Source organism: Microcaecilia unicolor, chromosome 9 (genome assembly GCF_901765095.1).
Source record: "Microcaecilia unicolor chromosome 9, aMicUni1.1, whole genome shotgun sequence".
NCBI lineage: Eukaryota > Metazoa > Chordata > Amphibia > Gymnophiona > Siphonopidae > Microcaecilia > Microcaecilia unicolor.
Genome location: NC_044039.1, coordinates 98,457,276 through 98,475,905, shown reverse-complemented (window position 1 = coordinate 98,475,905; position 18,630 = coordinate 98,457,276). Strand labels below are relative to the sequence as shown.

The following is an 18,630-nucleotide window of genomic DNA, read 5'->3' as shown; positions in this document are numbered from 1 at the left end:
TCCATGCTCCTCTGTCCCCTGCCCCCTCCATTCATCCATTTGCAGCAATTCCCCTCTCTCCCTGAGCCCTGCCCTCGCAATCCATGCCCATCCATGCTCCTCTGTCCCCTGCCGCCTCCATTCATCCTTTTCCAGCAAGTCCCCTCTCTCCCTTCCATGACCCCCCCCCCTCGCATCCATGCTCCTCTCTATCCCATGTCCCAGCCTGGCCCACCCTCTTCTCCTCCCCCCCTTCGCATCCATGTCCCCCCCCCCCCTTCGCATCCATGCATCGTTTTGGGTTTTTTTTTTCTTCTTTTTCAATTTACCTCCGTGGCGTTTCCGGCAGCGAAGCGTCAGGGAAGGAGGCGGCGCGCCCGACGTGTAGCTTTCCCTTCGCTGTGTTCCGCCTTATTTTGAAGGCGGAACACAGCGAAGGGAAGGCTAGACGTCGGGAGCGCCGCCTCCTTCCCTGACGTTTCGCTTCCGGATTTGTTTGTTTTGTCGCGAGGGCGGGGCAGAGACGGCTGGCTGGCTGGCTTGAAGGGAGGCTTCACACCACGAATCCACGAACCCTACAGCTTCAGTGACGTCAGATGGCTTCAGGGCTTCAGGGCTTCACAGAACGTTGTCCTCATTAGAACGTTCACGGTGCGTTTTATTATATTAGATTTGTGAAATACAGTAAAGACATCAAAACTCTGATATTGATGTCTTCCAAGTATACTTTCCATGGTCCACACAAAATTCAATGATGGGCCATAGGTTGCCCACCCTTGCTCTACCATATGCACTTAAAAAAAAAAAAAAAAAAAGCAGCAGCAGCTTAAACCACAAAAAAAGGTCCTATTCTCTTAGTGCACAATATATCTGAAAGAAATATCTTATACATTCCATCGTATGTAACTTTTAAGGTAAATACATCTATAAATTTACTGAAGAAATAGCTGGGCCCTATGATAGCAAGTTATATTGCACATGGAATTTAATTTGTTTTGATAAAAATATGATGTAGAATAAAAACTTGGAATTAATCTGTGAAGTTCATGGAAAATCACGTAGCTCAGGAAGGATGTGTAGGAAACTAGTTCAACCTGTTTTTCAGGCCACCCTGACAGTATTACATAGGCATGAAAAATGTGGATGAAATGTGATCTTGCTTCCATTGACTGTCATTGTGACACAACCCACTGGTCCAAATTCTGCATAATAAAATCAGATGAAATCCTGGATAGATAGAGGATACATGATCAATCTGGAAACTGCTTGCAGAGGACGATTTAAATTTTTCACGAACCATGGGATCAATATGGGTTGCCTCAGTGGCAATATTTTGCATGGCTCCAAAGAACGTTTAGGAGACTGCAGAGGGGGTGGTAGAGAATTTTGTGCCCACCCACTTTGGGCTCTGACCCACCTAAAATTGGCCATCTGACTATGCCATTGGTTAGTATAAAAGCACAAGAATAGTCATATTGGTCTGACCAAGGGCCCATAAGGCCTAGAATCCTGCTTCCAAGAGTGGCTAATGTGTGTATGGATGCCTATTCTGGTGTCTGCATGTGATAATGTTTGAATATCTATACTTATGGCTATGATTTCTGAACATAAAGCATCATTAAAGGACAGACTTTTAAATGCCCAGTTGGGTATATATGCTAATCTCAACTTTGATAAATGTTTCGGACATAGCCATCTATTTGCCCCTATGATGTTACTGAATTCTATTATTCTGTTTCACTGTATTTTCAAATGTAAGCCACATTGAACCTGAGTTTGCTTGGGATAATGTGGGATATAAATGTTAAAAAAAATCCTTTGTCCTCCACCTTTTAAGGCACTGCCTTTGCAGCTGGCACTGCATTTCCAGCTGGATGGTGATGGCACAAGGAAAGTAACTTTGGTCCAGTGAAGACTAACTCAAAATAACTGGTTCCTTAACTGGGCTCTATTATTACCATATTGAAAATGCAATCATACCATGCCTTAGTGGTTATGTTCCACTAATAAGTTAAACAATTAACTGGCTTTCTTGAAAGGATTATAGGGACTCATTTTCAAAGCACTTATAAAGTTCAATAGGTTACTATATTTTCAAAGCACTTAGCCTTCCAAAGTTCCATAGGTTTCTATGGAACTTTGGAAGGCTAAGTGCTTTGAAAGTACACCTCTATATAATCTTTGGATGCATGACTAGGAACAGAAACATACAGTTATTTATTCAATATCACAATTCCTCGTGTACAGCCCAAAACAACAACCTTTCTGGGTAGATAGTGTTCACATTATCGACCAGATAGAAGAGATAAGAGTTTTCAGTTTTGGCATAAGTCAGCACAAGAACAAAATATAAGAAAACCAATGGACTGCATTTGGGTCTTATAGCCTATTCAGTTATGTTTAAACAAATGAGAGATCTGCATAAAACAAAATATTTATTTTTATTATTTTGACTTGTAAAACCAGTTGTCCCTGAAACATGCTCAAAACAGAATATTCCATCTGTGTATCTAAAATGTAAACTTCTACAAAACAGATGAATGTGATTCCATGTGCCCGAGGCTTACCAAGGCAAATTACAACAGTAGTTATGATGAACCTATCAGCAAAAAGGCTATCCTCAATTAAATTTGGCCATGTATTACTGTATTCTATAGAAGAGTGTAGAAAAATGAGCACAAAATACAGATTTTATTACAGCTGTTTCCATCAGCTACAATAATTTGTAAGCCGTTTTAGTGATATTCAATTTTATTTCATGATATATATCTAGATATGGGAAGCTTTCAAATAAATGAAGCTGTCAAATAAGTTTAAAAAAAATCTTTTCTCCTCCACCTTTTAAGGCACTGCCTATTCAACTGGAACAGCTTTAGACTTTTTAGAGATGGACCACACATAGGCAGTCTTATTTCTAATAATCTTTTGCTATTATTTTCAACAGCATTTGCTATGGTTTTGAGTGAACTAAAATGGCATCAAGATTCACTTCCTGCTGGCAAACTCCGCCTATTGGCTTCTGGCCACATATGGGCTAGATAGGCTCATGATGTCTTTTGTTCTTAATTTATCCTCCTTAATACAATTGCATCAGAAAGATGCAGGCTCTTTAACCTGCAGCCCCTCTGGTACTGGGAACTTGCCAACTTGTATAGTACTCTTCATTAAACAAAAGTCTGTGGGTGGAGCTGTAAATTATCTGATACTCAGGCTAGCTTCCATCGGCCATCAAATACTCAGATAATCAGTGCCAGTATAGGGGAATGACTTGCAACTGATCATCAAGGTATAGAAAAACCTACAGTGGTCGGGTTTTAAAAAATGCTGTTCACTGTGTAGGTTTAATACTACCCCCTTTATCTTTTGAAGCAGAATATCACATAAAGGTAAAGGCAGATGTATTCCCCCTCTGCAGAGCTTGAGCTCTGAATCTATAATTTTACATGAAAAGGATACTGTTTGATGCAGTCCACTAGAGGTCCATAGCAGCAGTCATTCAGAGTACACTGTGAACAGAAAAAACCATAGCAATACAAATCAACATGAGAAGGAAAAAAAAACCACAATTACACCTACAAAAAACCTTAAAAGCAGTAATTACTTTTCTCCAAAAAAGTCTATCAAGTAAGCTTTTGAAAAGTAAAACGGGCTTTATACAAATTATTAGGTTTATGGTGAACCCAGACTCAGAGATATCTTACATATTAATGAAATGGGGTTCAAAACATTGTTTTCACTAGGGCAATAACATGGCAAGCCACTGACAAAGAAGAGAGTGAGAGAGCAAGGAGAGAGAACTAGCAGGTACAGACAGAAAGATAAACAAAGGAGATACAAAGAACCTACATATCGGTATATGAAAGAGGAAAATGGATGACAGTAGTAAGGATTTGGATTTACCTAGAAATAAAACAAGAAAAATTTAAATATGTATACTATCTTGACTGGGATTTCCCAAGAACAGGGTATATAGAGATTTAAAATAAATAAAATAGCATAAATAAATATGTTTAGCAGCATATATTTTTATAAACTAGTATAGATGCTAAAGTAAATAACTTATTTTTTCTTCATTCTTACTTATTATACAGATATAAAGAGACAGAGATAGAGAAGTATAGATATTTTTCAAATTCAAATCTGGAACATCATTACCAGCACAACAAAATCCCTCCAGTACCAAACAGTAACACAAAGCCGTCCAAATAAGTTACTCAGAACCCATGAACAAACCCTCCATATCATAACAGCACTAATTCTCAGGAAACAAATAGCAAGAACTGTATCTTTGAAAAGGTAGCACTACAGAAATAGGACACCTACTAGAAAAGCTGAACAAGTTAGATTGCTGTAGATTCCCACACAGAAACTACCTGCTAACAGAATCCTTCACCCAAATCACAGGCAGACCATTCAACAACCATCAATGGCTACAAAATAAATGACCAAAAATTAGAAATGGAAATTCCAAAAAGCCACTGTCTGTCAGCAGTAGAACACAAGAGAAATAAAAATAGAAATGCATTTCCTCCTATACCAAGGAAAATACAATAATGTAAGAAGTGCACATTCCCAAAGCTAGCATTTTTCTGATCACTAAGGGCTCCTTTTTTAAAACCATAATTCCGGTGCAGCAAATGCGATGAAGATTCGTCGCATTTGCAGCGCCAGAATCACTAGTGTGGCTCTGTAAACGGATCCCCAAAACTGAAAATATCTTTTTTTAACCACTGCTATATAGGCAAATAATTTTTCTGATTGGGTTGTTCCTGATTCTCTTTCAGGCGTGGTGTCTCTTTAAACAAGGTCTTTATTTCAAATCAATAAAACAATAGACCTTGTTTAAGGAGGTTGTTTTATTGATTTGAAATAAAGACCTTGTTTAAGGAGACACCACTTGTGATAGCACTTTTTTGGATCCACTGTTTCCTTTGCTTTGCGGTTTTCCTGTGGAGAGAACACCTTCTGTGTGTGTTGTTCTCTCTTTCAGGTGTGTCACAACAGAAGGCAGGCTGACAATCACTGGGTTAGAAGGATACCAGTATGATCATGAAAGAACTAGATTCAAGAGAGATTCAATTAGCTAGTAATCAATTTGTCAGTGGAGTACCAAGTCTGTGAAGGCCAAAGAAAATGAAAAACTATGTAGACTAACAGACTGGTTTTTTTTTTTGTTGGTTGGTTGGCTCTCTGTTGTTTTTTTTTTTTTTTTTAATTATAGTAAGCAAGCACCCATTTACAGTTCAGAGTATGAACGGACCTTCTCACGCTTATGCTTATGAAGTTCTGGATAGAAGACAGGCACTACTATTTTCCTCACTCATGTGAAAAAGTGTGACAAGAACTTTGGATGAGTTATACTATACTGTTCTGTACAAGGTTAATAAATCCCAATACACAAACAATGTGCAACTAAGGCTTGAAGTACACTGATCATTCTAACAAAAGTGACTGAACCAGAAAAAGTACTCTTTACTTGAGTCTCACATAGTAACTTAATAAATGATAGCAAAGAAAGATCAACTCTGCCCTTGAGTCTTCACATGAAGGTTGCTGGGGCTTCACCTGCTGCACAATGTAGATTACTTTCTCCATGCTAGAATTGATGAAGCTGCACCTGCCATGCATTGCAGGTTATTTTCCCCATGCTTGTATTGTTTATGGTTATGTTTAAAATCTTGCTATGGCGGGTAAACAGATACAGAGAAAAATGTAGGCAGATAAAGACCATATGGCATATCCAATCTGCCCATCCATGCTATCTACTCTCCCTATCACTCCCTTAGAGATCCTATGTATTTGTCTCAAGCTCCCTTGAACTCAAATACTGTTTTTTTTTTCTCCACCACTTCCACGAATTCACCACTGTTTCCGTGAAGAAGTATTTCCTCAAGATACTTCTGAGTCTATCCCATTTCACCCTCATCTTATGCCCCCTCATTACAGAGTTTCTAATCTGGCATTTCTTCAAAGTATACGTATTGAGATCTTTATGTCTATCTCCATACACTTTCTGACGAAGACGACTGACAATTTTAGTAGCCACCTCTAGACCGACTCCATCCATTTATAACTTTTTAAGGTGTAGGTCTCCAGAATTGTACATAATATTCTAAATGAAGTCTCATAAGAGTCTTATACAGAGGCACTATCACCTGCTTTTTCCTACTGGCCATTCCTCTCCCTATGCATCCAAGCATCCTTCTAGCTTTCGCCGGGGCCTTTTCTACCTGTTTGACCACCTTAAGATCATCACATACAATCACACCTAAGTCCCACTCTTCTTTCGTGCTCAAACGTTCTTCACCACCTAAACTGTACCATTCCCTTGGGTTTCTGCAGCCCAAATGCATTACCCTGCATTTTTTTTTAATTAAATCTTAGCTGCCAAATTCCAGACCATTCTTCTATCTTTGTTACATCCTTCTTCATGTTATCCACACCATTGGGGATGTCTACCCTATTGCAGATTTTGGTATCACCTGCAAAGAGATGAACCTTGAAACACACCAGGTAGCAAAACAGAAGGTCCCAAAGTAGGCAAACACAAAGAGCAAAAGAAGAAGCACAAATAGGCCTTCAAGATTGGAACAATGGAGAGACCTTTAATTAATAGACCCGATACGGGCCGCGTTTTGGCATAACTACTCCTGCCTCAGGAGTCAAACAAATACAAGTGCTCTCGGAAGAAACAGAATATGTGACAAAATCCTTCAAACAGCAATAATAGGATCAAAAAAATTTTCTAAAACTGCCACAGCGCATATAATGTGAATGTCTGCTCAACACAGGAAATTAATCCAAATGTGAATGATGGAAACAAAACAAAACAGGGTCTGTGAGCAACCGTAGCACAGTTCGAAGCCTTTTTAATCTGAGAAGAAGGTAGGATAGGCTTGCTGTATGTGGGAGGACAGAGATGGATTTTCTGGCTGTAGGTGTGTGAAATGTGTGGAGCAGAAAGAGGTGTCAATGTGTACTGGGAGGGGGACAACAGAGAGTGACAGTCTGGCAATGTGAATTCAGGGGAAGAAGAGATGAGAGAGAGGGATGGGCTGCCTGTGTGTGTGTGTGAGAGGAGGGAGCAGAAAGAGGTTGCTGGCTTTGTGTGGGGGTGGGGGGAGGGACAAACTGGACATTTGTAGTAAATCCTCCCATGGTCCTTATGCTGACAGACACAGAATAGAAAAAGAACCTTAGTAAATCAGCTTCTAAAACAGTTATAGCTGATCTGGGAGGGGATTCTCCCCCCCCCCCCCCCCAAATAGTATTGGAGGAGTGGGAAGGAGAACCGAGAGAGGTCTCGATTGCAGACTCCTAAGTTTTGGGACTGGCTCCTAGATTTAATAAAAATATGTCAACGCCTAGTTTAAACCAAGCATTTGATTTGGCTCTGTTTTTATGAATGAAGATTTTGACGGATGAGTTCTCCAAGTTTTGTTTTTTGGCTTTAGCAGGTATTTCTCTATTTTTGCATTCATATCAAGGATTGACTCACACTCTCATTTTCATATGTATATATTTTTTTTTTAAATCTGGAGATCATCGTAGCCTTTTATTGTATCATTACCAGTCTCCAGGAGAAGAGACATATAAACAACTTAGGGGTCCTTTTACTAAACCATGCTTACTGCAAGTTAAAAAGCAGTACCGTGGAGGTGCTGAAGGCATCTGGGAGAGAGTAGGCATGTTCTATCTTAATTGATAAGCGCAGCTACATCGCTGTGAGCTAACCAATTAGTGCATGATTGGCACATGAGCCCTTACCGCCTTCAAAATAGGTGGCAGTAAGAGCTCATGCACAAATGAACATGTGCTAATGGGGAAATTAGTGCATGGTCATTTATAGGAAAAATGGAAAATGTGGCCATTTTACTGTCATGTTAAAAGTGGCCTCAGCGTGCAGGAAAGACCCACGCTAGGAATAGCTCTGGCCACTTTTTAGCTCTGCTTAGTAAAAGGGCCCCATGATGTTTCCATTTTACTTTATTTTATTCTTTTCATTTTTTTAAACTTGTTTCTACTATTCAATTTTTGGGGTTTAAAAAAAAAACATCTTGCATTCTTTATTAAGTGTTGTTTTATTTATTGTTTTTATGTATGTTTTTAGTATGTTCATTTTTTTTAAAGAGGACCTTTTAAAAATATCACTGCATTTTAAATGGTTTTCCATTAAGTGTTTTTAGTTTTGTTTTTTTTTAATTTTTTTTTTTTTATTATTTTATTTATTAATATAAGTCATTATTTCACAACAAATTATGAATATGCAATAGGCATTAACAACAGGAAGTAAAAAAAAAAAAAAGAAATAACATTTAAGGCCTATTCGTCCACAAGTTAAGAAACATTGGTTCCAAGAATCAAGTAATATAACTAACAAAGGCAATAAGAAAAAAAAAAAAAATTTTTTTTTTTTTTTTTTTTTTTAATTTGACAAGATGTGGAATCATGTTGGCACTTTTTTGATAATATTTGGTCAAATCTAGTATTTTTATGATTTCCTAAAGAAAAAAAAACACAGAGCTACTCTGCTTAGTTTTACTTTCATTTTTAATAGTTTTGCTTTTGTGTATTGTCTCTTTAAAACTATGATTTTCTTTCAGGATGTTTTTTAGGGGTCATTTTACAAATGCGTACTAGAGTTTTTTAGCGTGCACTAAAACCACTAGCGCACCTTTGTAAGAGAGCCCCTTAGTGTCTTTAATAGTATCATTAAGAGTTTGGAATGCCCCCCTTCACCTGTTTTTGGGGACGCTTAATGTTTTAATATGCTTGTGTAATTCAATTCTGGGGGGGGGGGGGGGGGGTTCTAGCCATTTTCATAAAAGCCTTCAAAAGCTGATAACTGTCCTTGTGCACTCTGCTACGTTATAAGATACTGGTATTATCTTTCTAGAGGATCTATAACTTTTAATTCAAGAGGGAAACTTTGATTTAATTAATTCTCCAGACAGTTTAGACAAATCTAATTCCAAGAGGAACAAGGGTCTAGGGCAGTGGTTCCCAAACCTGGTCCTGGAGGCACCCCAGCCAGTCAGAGTTTCAGGATACCTACAGTGAATATTCATGAGAGAGATTTCCATGCAGTGGAGGCAGTGTAAGAAAATCGCTTTCATGAATATTCACTATGGATATCCTGAAGACTTGACCGGCTGGAGTGCCTCCAGGATCAGGTTTAGGAACCACTGGTTTAGGGGAAGTAGATTACTGACCAGTAAAACATCATAAAGCTGTAAAATGTCTTTCACATTGTAACCAGGTCCTCCTTCCACCCGGGAGCCAGGGCAAACCCTGCTTAGCTTGGTTGTCTCATCAAGGGATAGTAAATCTGAACCACCTCTCCTTCCGGTAAGGGGGGGGGAGCATCCCGGCTCTCGCCACTCCGCTGTGGTTCTCACCTTCTACTGGCCCAGCAGCAGGGTCAGACAAAATCTCAGCACGCTCACCATTTGTTTTTTTTAAGCAAAGGTTTATTTAGTGGGCTGTGTTACCTTCTCCTTAATACAGCCTTAGTCTTGGTTTAAGTTCCATAATCAACAAAGAGAGTTACAGTCCCAGTTTCCAGCAATCACCTCTTTAAGACAGTTCAGTCTTAAATCCAAAAAGGCAAAAAAGAGCAGTGAATCCCTCCTTGTTCTCAATGATAGAATAACCCTCACAAGCACTACCTTCTGTCTTCAGATAGTTAGTTGGTTAGCTTCCCCCAAAAGTTCCTTCCCCAGTTTACCATTTTCTCCTTTCCAACCTTCAACAGTCTGGGCAAAACTGAGGCCACAAAACCCTTTACCTTTTCAACCGGAGTCTGGGCTAAACCTGAGACTTCCATGCACTCCTTCCCCTACTTCCTCTTTATTCCATTCCATGGCTTCCTTCACCCAGGGTTCCCCCAGCTGCTGCTCATTCCCCTGATCTGAACCAATTTCCCAATCATCCACCCCTCCCTTCATTTCCTGGGAGTCCTGTATCTGTACTGATGGTTTCTGGGACTGGTAGTTCCTTCCCTTATCAAGTAGTCTTACTGGCGCCTTGGCCACAAGAGGGCGAACCTTTCCTCTAGAAGAAATTGGAGAGTGAGATTCATTACGTCTAAAGGGAAAATTTCTCCCCTGTCCCGGTTTTGGCACTACCAGACTGTGGGCAAGATGCACTAAAGACTCATTAAAGCCCTTTCCTTACCGATTCCCTTAGCAAATCGGTAAGAAACGGGCATGCATCAAGGAATAGGAATGCAAATGAGCTGCTCGTTGTAGCTCACTTGCATTCTCTATTCCGTCGTTAAACAGTCGGCCAGTCGAACATGCGCAGAGCAGCCAAGCGTTATGCTGGCTGCTCTGCGCATGCCAAATACGCCTCCCTGTGCCGCCCAAAGACGCCACGTTGCTCACCCCCTCCGATGTGGCTCGACAGAGGACAGTGCAATTGAGGACGCCTATCCCAAAAAAAAAACCATCCCTTTTGGCCATCATTCCCCCTCTGCAATAATAAAAACGTCTTTTTTGGCAGTGCTTCTCTCAGCTGAGAGACCAGGAAGTCTCTGAGCCAATCACAGCACGTTTAGCTCGGCTGAACACGTTGTGATTGGCTCAGGAACTTCCAGTTCTCAGCTGAGTGAAACACTGCCAAAAAAGACGTGCATCTCATTACAATAGGGTTTCTACACAATTTGCTCATCTGAATTTCGTTTTCGTTAGCTGCTACCGTCGTCGGAAAAAACGTCTTTAGTGCATGCCAGGGCTTACTACTTGCTCGTTAAGGGCTCGTTAAGTTTAGTGCATCTGGCCCTGTGTCTCTTTTCCCACCCCCTCACAACATACATTAAAAAAAAATTCTACAGGAGTCAGATGTGTAACAGGTAAATTCAATAATCGCAAATTGTGAACTTTAGACACATTTTCCAAGGTTTCTAATTATAAATGAAATATCAAGCTGTCTTTATTATCCACAGAAAGTGTTGATTGGAAAGAGTATCTGTGTATCAAACTTCTCCAAATGTTCGACTTTAGCAATCCTGTTATCATGCTCAGAAATCTTTCCAGAGGCATCTTAAGAAAGTTTACCTAATAACGTTAAATTACTCTGCAATGTAATTTCAACCCTAGTAACTACCGACCAGACATTTTAACAAACATCTCGAGAGGTAGATTAAATAGTAGCAGCTGTTAACATTGTAGAGGAAAATGAAACAGGTGTTGGCAATTTAACCAAAAAAACAAGATCAGTCTCCAAATTTATGAGACAATAGGATTGGAAGAAGGATATTGGTTTAGTATCTCTATTGGATTAGTATCTCTGAGAGTCAACTTATCCTCAACCTGTGAGGAGCTAGTCATCTCCCGTACTAATGTAGATTAAGGGGTGGGGTTTGGCCACTTGAAGAAAGCAAAACTTCCAGGGAAAATTACAGTACTCGCTTGCTAAAAGGGCCGACAGTTGACTTCAAATGCTGATCTAAAGGCTCCTTTGCTCCAGTTGTCTTGATAAATTCGCTGTTTTCACCTTATCGCATCCCTATCAACAAAGAGCAAGATTTTATGCTCCTTGTTCCTCAGTAACTCTGAAAGGGGCTACAAAAGTCATACGCCCATAGCCATGTGCCTGCGATCTTGGTAGCTAGATGAAGGCTAAGGAAGGGCTCTCTTTCTGATGTCAGTGTCTGAAGCAGCTGTCCAAAGCAGTGCTTGCAGCTTCCACTGCATCCTCTAATATCTCTTCTCTCGTTTTCTCATTTGTTTTGGTCCATCAGTGATCTTTTGGTGTACTTACTTGTTTGCATATAGTCCAGTTTGCATATATATCCTTATTTGTGTTTATAGGTGTGATCTTTGTGCTACAAGTATCATCAATGGTATTCTGTTCCTAATAATCCTTAGCATTTCATTTGCTTTCTTGGCTGCCACTACACACTAAACAGAGGATGTCAACATATTACCATGACACCAAGATCCTATTCCTCAGTGGTGACTCCCAATATGGAACCATGCATTGAACAGGTATAGTTTGAGTTGCCCTTCCCTAGGTGCATCGCTTTGTACTTCTCCCCATTGAATTTCACCTGCCATGAGAATACTCAAACAAGATCCTCTTGCAATTTCTCACAGTCATCTTGTGATTCAATAACTCTGAATAGTGCTGTATCATCTGCAAATATGATCTCATCACTTACCCCATTTCTAGATCATTTTTGGTTTATTGTTTATTAGTAGTTGATATACCGCCTTACTATTCAAGATCAAGAAGTTCATAATAAAAAAATATACAAAAGCAAAGCAGTGTGAAAAAGAACGCTAATTAGACAGGAAAGAGCACTACTCATGCACACTAGAAGCAGGCATAAGTCAAAATATCAACTTAAAAAGACAAACATGCAGAAGCTGCAGTGATGCCCCCACAACCAGGCAACCCCCCCAGGACCACTCATCTTGAAGTTCCAAAGTCTAAAGTAAATGATGAGTCTTGAGCAGAATTTCAGATTTTCTTAAAAACTTCTGCTCTGAGAGGTGGCAGCAAATTATTCCAGTGAATAACTGCAGTGGAAAAGAAAGTGCTGAGTCTAGTTGATTCCAAGCGGGTATGAGAAGACTACTGTCTTCTATATCCCAGTGTTTCCCAAGTCAGCCCTGGACTACCCCCCTTGCCTGTGAGGTTTAAGGATATCCATAATGAATATACATGAAAAAGATCTGCATGTAATGGAGACAGTGTATGCAAATTAATTTCATGTATATTCAAGGGGCACTCCAGGACTGACTTGCGAAACACTGCCAACCTTACATTTCCCTCAGTAAAGACTGAAGCAAAGAATTAATTAGTCCTTCCATTGTGGTCTTTCCTCCTTTAGTGCCTCTTTTACCCCTCGACCATCTAATGGTGCATAGTCTGCCACAGTAGACAGTCCTTTCTGCGAGCTCTTCTCAGAAGGAAACATCAATATATCTCTCCACACAGCTGACAGCAGAAGGAGAAACATATGAGGGACTTTCATAGCACCAACATTATTTATTTGGATTTATTTACCACCTTTTTGAAAGAATTCACCAGTAAAAGTAAATCAAACATAAGCAATAGACAATTACAGCAGTAAAAATATTCAAACAACAATACAAAGTACCACATAGTATAATACTTACAATATCAACACAATATGTAATAGAACATTTTAACAGACAGCATAGGGTATAAGCAAAGATGGTAAAAGAGTAAGAGGAGTTAGAAAATAAGGTGACTAATTTAAATAAAGTTGCATATGAAGTCAGATGATTAAATCCATAAATGCATCTAGGCTCAATTAATTTTGCATAGACGTTTATATGAAATGTGGCAAACAGACAGGAAATGAAACTGTTTTCTATATTATAAAAGAGTGAAAATATCTTTTATGGAATGCATATGATAGTATGAAATTGGGCTTGAACAAAGAAATCCAATGAAAATACAATGGAGGGTAACTTAAAAAAACATCAGAATTGAGATGTTTTGCTTATTACATCAAAAAAAAAAATCCACCTTAGAACGATTTTTGAATAGGAAAAACATCTTTCAAAAATGGCACAAAAATGGTTTTTGCACAGAAAAAGTCTAGAAAGAGGAGCCACTTTCCAAAGTGGCATGTCCATCTTATAAATGCCAAAAAAAAAAAAAACAGGCACAAAAACGTCTGTCTGGCATCATTTTAAGAGAAATGGCCACACATGTCCCTGCAGATCAGAGGGAAGCCTAGTGGTCAGTGCAATGGACTTTAAACAATGGCACCCAGGTAGAATTCCTACCTTAGCTCCTTTACTTTGTATTGTGAACCCTCCAGGAACACAATAAAACCTACTATACTTAACTATACACCATTACAACAGCCTTCCACCCTGCAGGTGTATCATATATTTAGGCACAGTAGGTAATTTGGCAGTTTTGGAGGGCTCATAATTTCCACCACAAATGTACTAGGTAGAGTGGGATTAGGACCGGGATCTCTTTGTTCAAAATCTACTGCACTCTTGGGAGTTGCTTGCTGCTCTGTTGGGTATGCCCATAATACCTTGATGCTGTCATAGCACCTGGTATCCCCTTTCAGTTTCACATCTTAAAGAGATAGGAGGGGATAACACTGACGATTATGGAGGGGTCAAGCCTTAATCTCTCCAGTGGTCTAGATAAAAAGGTACTTTTTTGTGCCCTCGATGTTTCTTCTTGTTACATTATCGCTGAAAGACGTCCTAATTTCAGGCTCATCCTAGTCTCACCCATTATATGCCTCTAACACCCCCTCCCCTTGCTATTTGGATGAATTCAGTGAAAAATGTCCCATTTCTGTCTTTTCAAAAATAGCTTTTTTGGTCATTTTCAGACATTTATCTGCTTTGAAAATAAGCATTATTGTGTGTGCTCACGCATATATACAAATATAAATTATTGCCAAAACAAATGCAAATATGTGTAAATTGAGACTGAAAAATGAAAAGGTGCGAGGACTCTCTTATGGTTAATACCTGAAAGACTTGATTTGCAAGTGTTCGGTCTGGGATCAGGGAGGTGTCCCGCAGCATACTATTAATAACCACCTTCGATACTGGAAAAACAGAATGTTAAAATAGATACATATTACTTACTTTATTAGGCAAACAGTTATAAAATATCCACATATGAATACACTGCAGAATGCTTAGCTGTGGTCTTTCTAACTTTAAAGTGAAAATATGCATGTATGTTAAATATGAAGACTGCCTATGGAAGAAGCACATAAGAAGTGCCATAACAGGGCAAAATAAAAGTCCCATCAAGTCCAGCATCCGGTTTTCAACAGCAGCCAATTCAGGTCACTGGAAGATATCCAGCAGATGCCAAACAGATTCATTTCTTATTGTTCCCTCCAATGAATGAGTAGTAGTTTTCTGAGGGTTACTTGGCTAATAATTAGTAAACACTATTTGGATTTAGCTCACGCCTTTTCAATAGTAGATCAAGGCATTTCTCTGTCCATGGAGGGCTTACAGTTTGAGATTGGCCTTCCCTAGGAATTTGTCTAAACTCTAGGTCAGATGTCTTGACCATATCCTCTGGCAATGTATTCTACAGCTCGACTGTTCATTGGGTGAAAACTAGAGCTGTACTGAATAGCATTATTTTACTATTTGGCCGTACACCAATAATGAAAAATATTATTCGGCCGACTACAAATACCCAAATACGAATAATGGGCATTGAACTTTAACATAAGAAATAATAAAAGAAGAACCGTGAAATCAGCGATCAAGTATTTATTTCAGTAGGATTTAGCACAGTAGAGCCCGGGATTATTTGTGCTCAAACTTAAATCACTATTTGGCTGAATATGAATAATATATTTAAAGCACTATTTGGTGCTGAATCGAATTGAATACGAATATTCAGTACAGCCCTAGTAAAAACATACTTCCTCCACTTTATTTTAAATCTGCAGATAGATTTGCAACCACTTTTTCTGAGCAAATGTTTCCAACTAAAACAATGTGCATAGTTTTAAAAATACAAAACTACCAGCATAGTAACAATCGCTGCCCTAATTTCACCGTAGGAAACATATCCACACATGTGTACACTTTTCATATTCTGCTGTTGAAAAATTATAAAAATATTCAAAAATTAAGAATAAAAAACAAAAATCTTGACTGCTTTTCACACCCTTTATCACAGAAAATCCAAATTTGCTCATTTCCAAAACTTGCCTTAAAAAGAGCCATAAGTCAAATAGACATCGTCTTTGTCTAAACACAGAAGAGGAATGAGTTGATTCAAATATACCTGGATGAATAATGGAGCAATTTCAGTTGTATGGAGTGAATTCGAAACACTCCAAACATGGAGTTGCTGAAAAAACTCTGATAAAAGTTCTTCAAAGATATAGACTGGGAGAAGGCAATAGGAAAATTTTAGTGTTTGAATATCCCTAGGGGCACTGTGAGGTCCATCATTAAAAAGTGAAAACAATTTGATAAAACAATGACTCTCCATTAGGCTGACTTTCCAAAGTCAGTAGCTGATGGTTAAGGAAACTTTAGACCATATCATTGTAGGGCCTAAGATTACATAGTAACATAGTAGATGAAATAGAGGCCCCTGCCTCAAACTGGGGAAAATGTTAACTATTCAATAATTTCAAGATTAACTCCACGAACATGTACTGTATGGGTAGGGTTATTAACAAGGAAATCACTGCTAGAGAAATATAATGTGCCACATAGCATTTCCAAAGAAACACTTAAGGGATCTGCATGTATGTGAAAAAAAATTTTTGGTCTCAATGTTAAGCATGATATATATCTAAAACAAACACAGCCAGTAAATCCTGATAACACTACCCTTACAATAAAGGACAGCAGTGGCAGCTTTATTTATGCTGTGAAGATGCTTTGCTATCCAGTTCACACTAGCTACTAAAAGCTAATAAACAGATTCTCTCCAAAGCCTTCTATATGGGCTTATATAAAAATATTAAAAATAAACTAGCTGGAATTCACTTATTGTCATTGCGATCAAGCAACACCAACTGGAGAAGAATCATTCACAAATATCACCTATGCTTACAAGTCCCAGGTTACATGGATTCTCCTCATGCATCCCTAGAAGAACCCATGAATTTTTGCCTTGTCTGTCTCACTGAGCAAGAGCACAGAGAGCTACACACTTAAGGACTCTCTATCTACTGGAACAATAAAATCAATTTCTGAGCCCATAATCTATCTTAATACATAGTCACAAGATTCTATTTGTTTATTTTATTTAGCTGCATTTCACTACATGCATCATTGGGGAGACACCCAAAGCAAGTTAACAATATCTATACCAGGACTGTGGGTAACCACAGTCCGAGGGCGACAACTCAGTTTAGCTTTTCAAGATTTCCACAATGAATATACATGAGATTGATTTGTATGTACTGTTTCCATTCTATACAAATAGATCTCATACATATCCATTGTGGAAATCCTGAAAATCTGACTGGATTGTGGTCTTTAAGGACTGTGGTTGCCCATACCTAATCTAGACAATTCATTCCAATAATTACAATAAAAACAAAAGAATCCCCATAATAACAATTAAACATAATTTTATAACAAATAAAACTCCAACCACACTATTCTCATTATCCTTCCAACATCCAAAAATCTTACATGCACTGAAAACCACCACAAAAAAACATCAACCCACTCACCCAACTGCCACAGATACCACCCTCCTTACTCCTCGCCCTGTACCATTACTGTCCACATTACACCACCACCACCTACCATGCTCATATTGGGCCGTGGAGGATAGACTGAACAGCTGCAAGATAAGTGATCCCTACACGTTTACTAGTTTGAGTGTTAGGTTTCACGCTATTAAAGTACGGAGGTTTTTTTTAGCCTGTGATGATTAGATAGAACTCCCTTAGGTTGAACCCCAACAAAGGAGTATCTATCCATATTTGAGGCTTGTTCCTCCGATGAAATACCACACCAGTAAAACATATAGAGTATACAGATTTAGAATTGATCGTTGCAGGAATAAAAAGTAGCATACAACAATATTACCTAAATCACAATGAGGGGCATAATCGAAAAGGACGCCCAAGTTTTCCTGGGGATGTCCTCGCAGGACAGCCCCGTTAAGGGGCGAGGAAACCCATATTATCAAAACAAGATGGGAGTCCATCTTTCATTTCGATAATATGGTCGGGGACGCCCAAATTGCGAAATTTAGGTCGACCTTAGAGATGGTCGTCCTTAGACTTGGTCGTTTCTGATTTTCGGCAATAATGGAAACCGAGGACGCCCATCTCAGAAATGACCAAATCCAAGCCATTTGGTCATGGGAGGAGCCAGCATTCATAGTGCACTGGTTCCCCTGACATGCCAGGACATCAACTGGGCACCCTAGGGGGCACTGCAGTGGACTTCACAAATTGCTCCCAAGTGCATAGCTCCCTTACCTTGTGTGCTGAGCCCCCCAAAACCCACTACCCACAACTGTACACCAGTACAATAGCCCTTAGGGGTGAAGGGGGGCACCTACATGTGGGTACAGTGGGTTTCTGGTGGGTTTTGAAGGGCTCACATTTACCACCACAAGTGTAACAGGTGGGGGGGGGTGGACCTGGGTCCGCCTGCCTGAAGTGCACTGCACCCACTAAAACTGCTCCAGGGACCTGCATACTGCTGCGGGGTACCTGAGTATGGCATTTGAGGCTGGCACTGTGGGTAAAAGGTAAAATTATGTCTTACCTGATAATTTTCTTTCCTTTAACGCAGCAGATGAATCCAGGAACTTGTGGGTTAAGTCTGCCTACCTGCAGGTGGAGGAAGAGATAAACAAACTAAAGGCAGTGATGCCAGACAGCCAGCTCCTTCCTCAGTTAGTATGTCATTCGTAAGCATTTGCCAAGGCCAAAAATATGAAACCAATAACAACCAGAAACCATCCTCACTATGAAAAACAGAGAACCAAATAAGAACGTCGAAATAACCGCAACTTGATCTAGAAATCAGAATCCTTTCCGTGTTCCCATATCTGTCTGAGTGGGCCTGCGCCCCATCATTGTGAGGCCCGAGAAGGAACCCCCTGACGAGAGGGGTCCAGCCAGACGCTTCTTGTTGCGAAAGAAAGAACGCTGCCCATAACGAGGACGCTGAAAGGTTGCAT

The 18,630-nt window shown here is 39.5% G+C and overlaps 1 protein-coding gene across 5 annotated transcripts in view; it reads right to left on the bottom strand.

Annotated features, from left to right (window-relative positions):
* C9H15orf41 (chromosome 9 C15orf41 homolog) overlaps positions 1-18,630 on the bottom strand; it is a 493,434-nt gene that overhangs the window by 238,047 nt on the left and 236,757 nt on the right. For all 5 annotated transcript variants that reach the window (XM_030213799.1, XM_030213801.1, XM_030213800.1 and 2 more), the window contains 2 exons: positions 14,460-14,539; positions 3,436-3,485 (listed from right to left, as the gene is read on the bottom strand). In XM_030213799.1, coding sequence (XP_030069659.1) covers positions 3,436-3,485; positions 14,460-14,539 — 130 coding nt within the window. The remainder of the gene's footprint in view (positions 1-3,435; positions 3,486-14,459; positions 14,540-18,630) is intronic.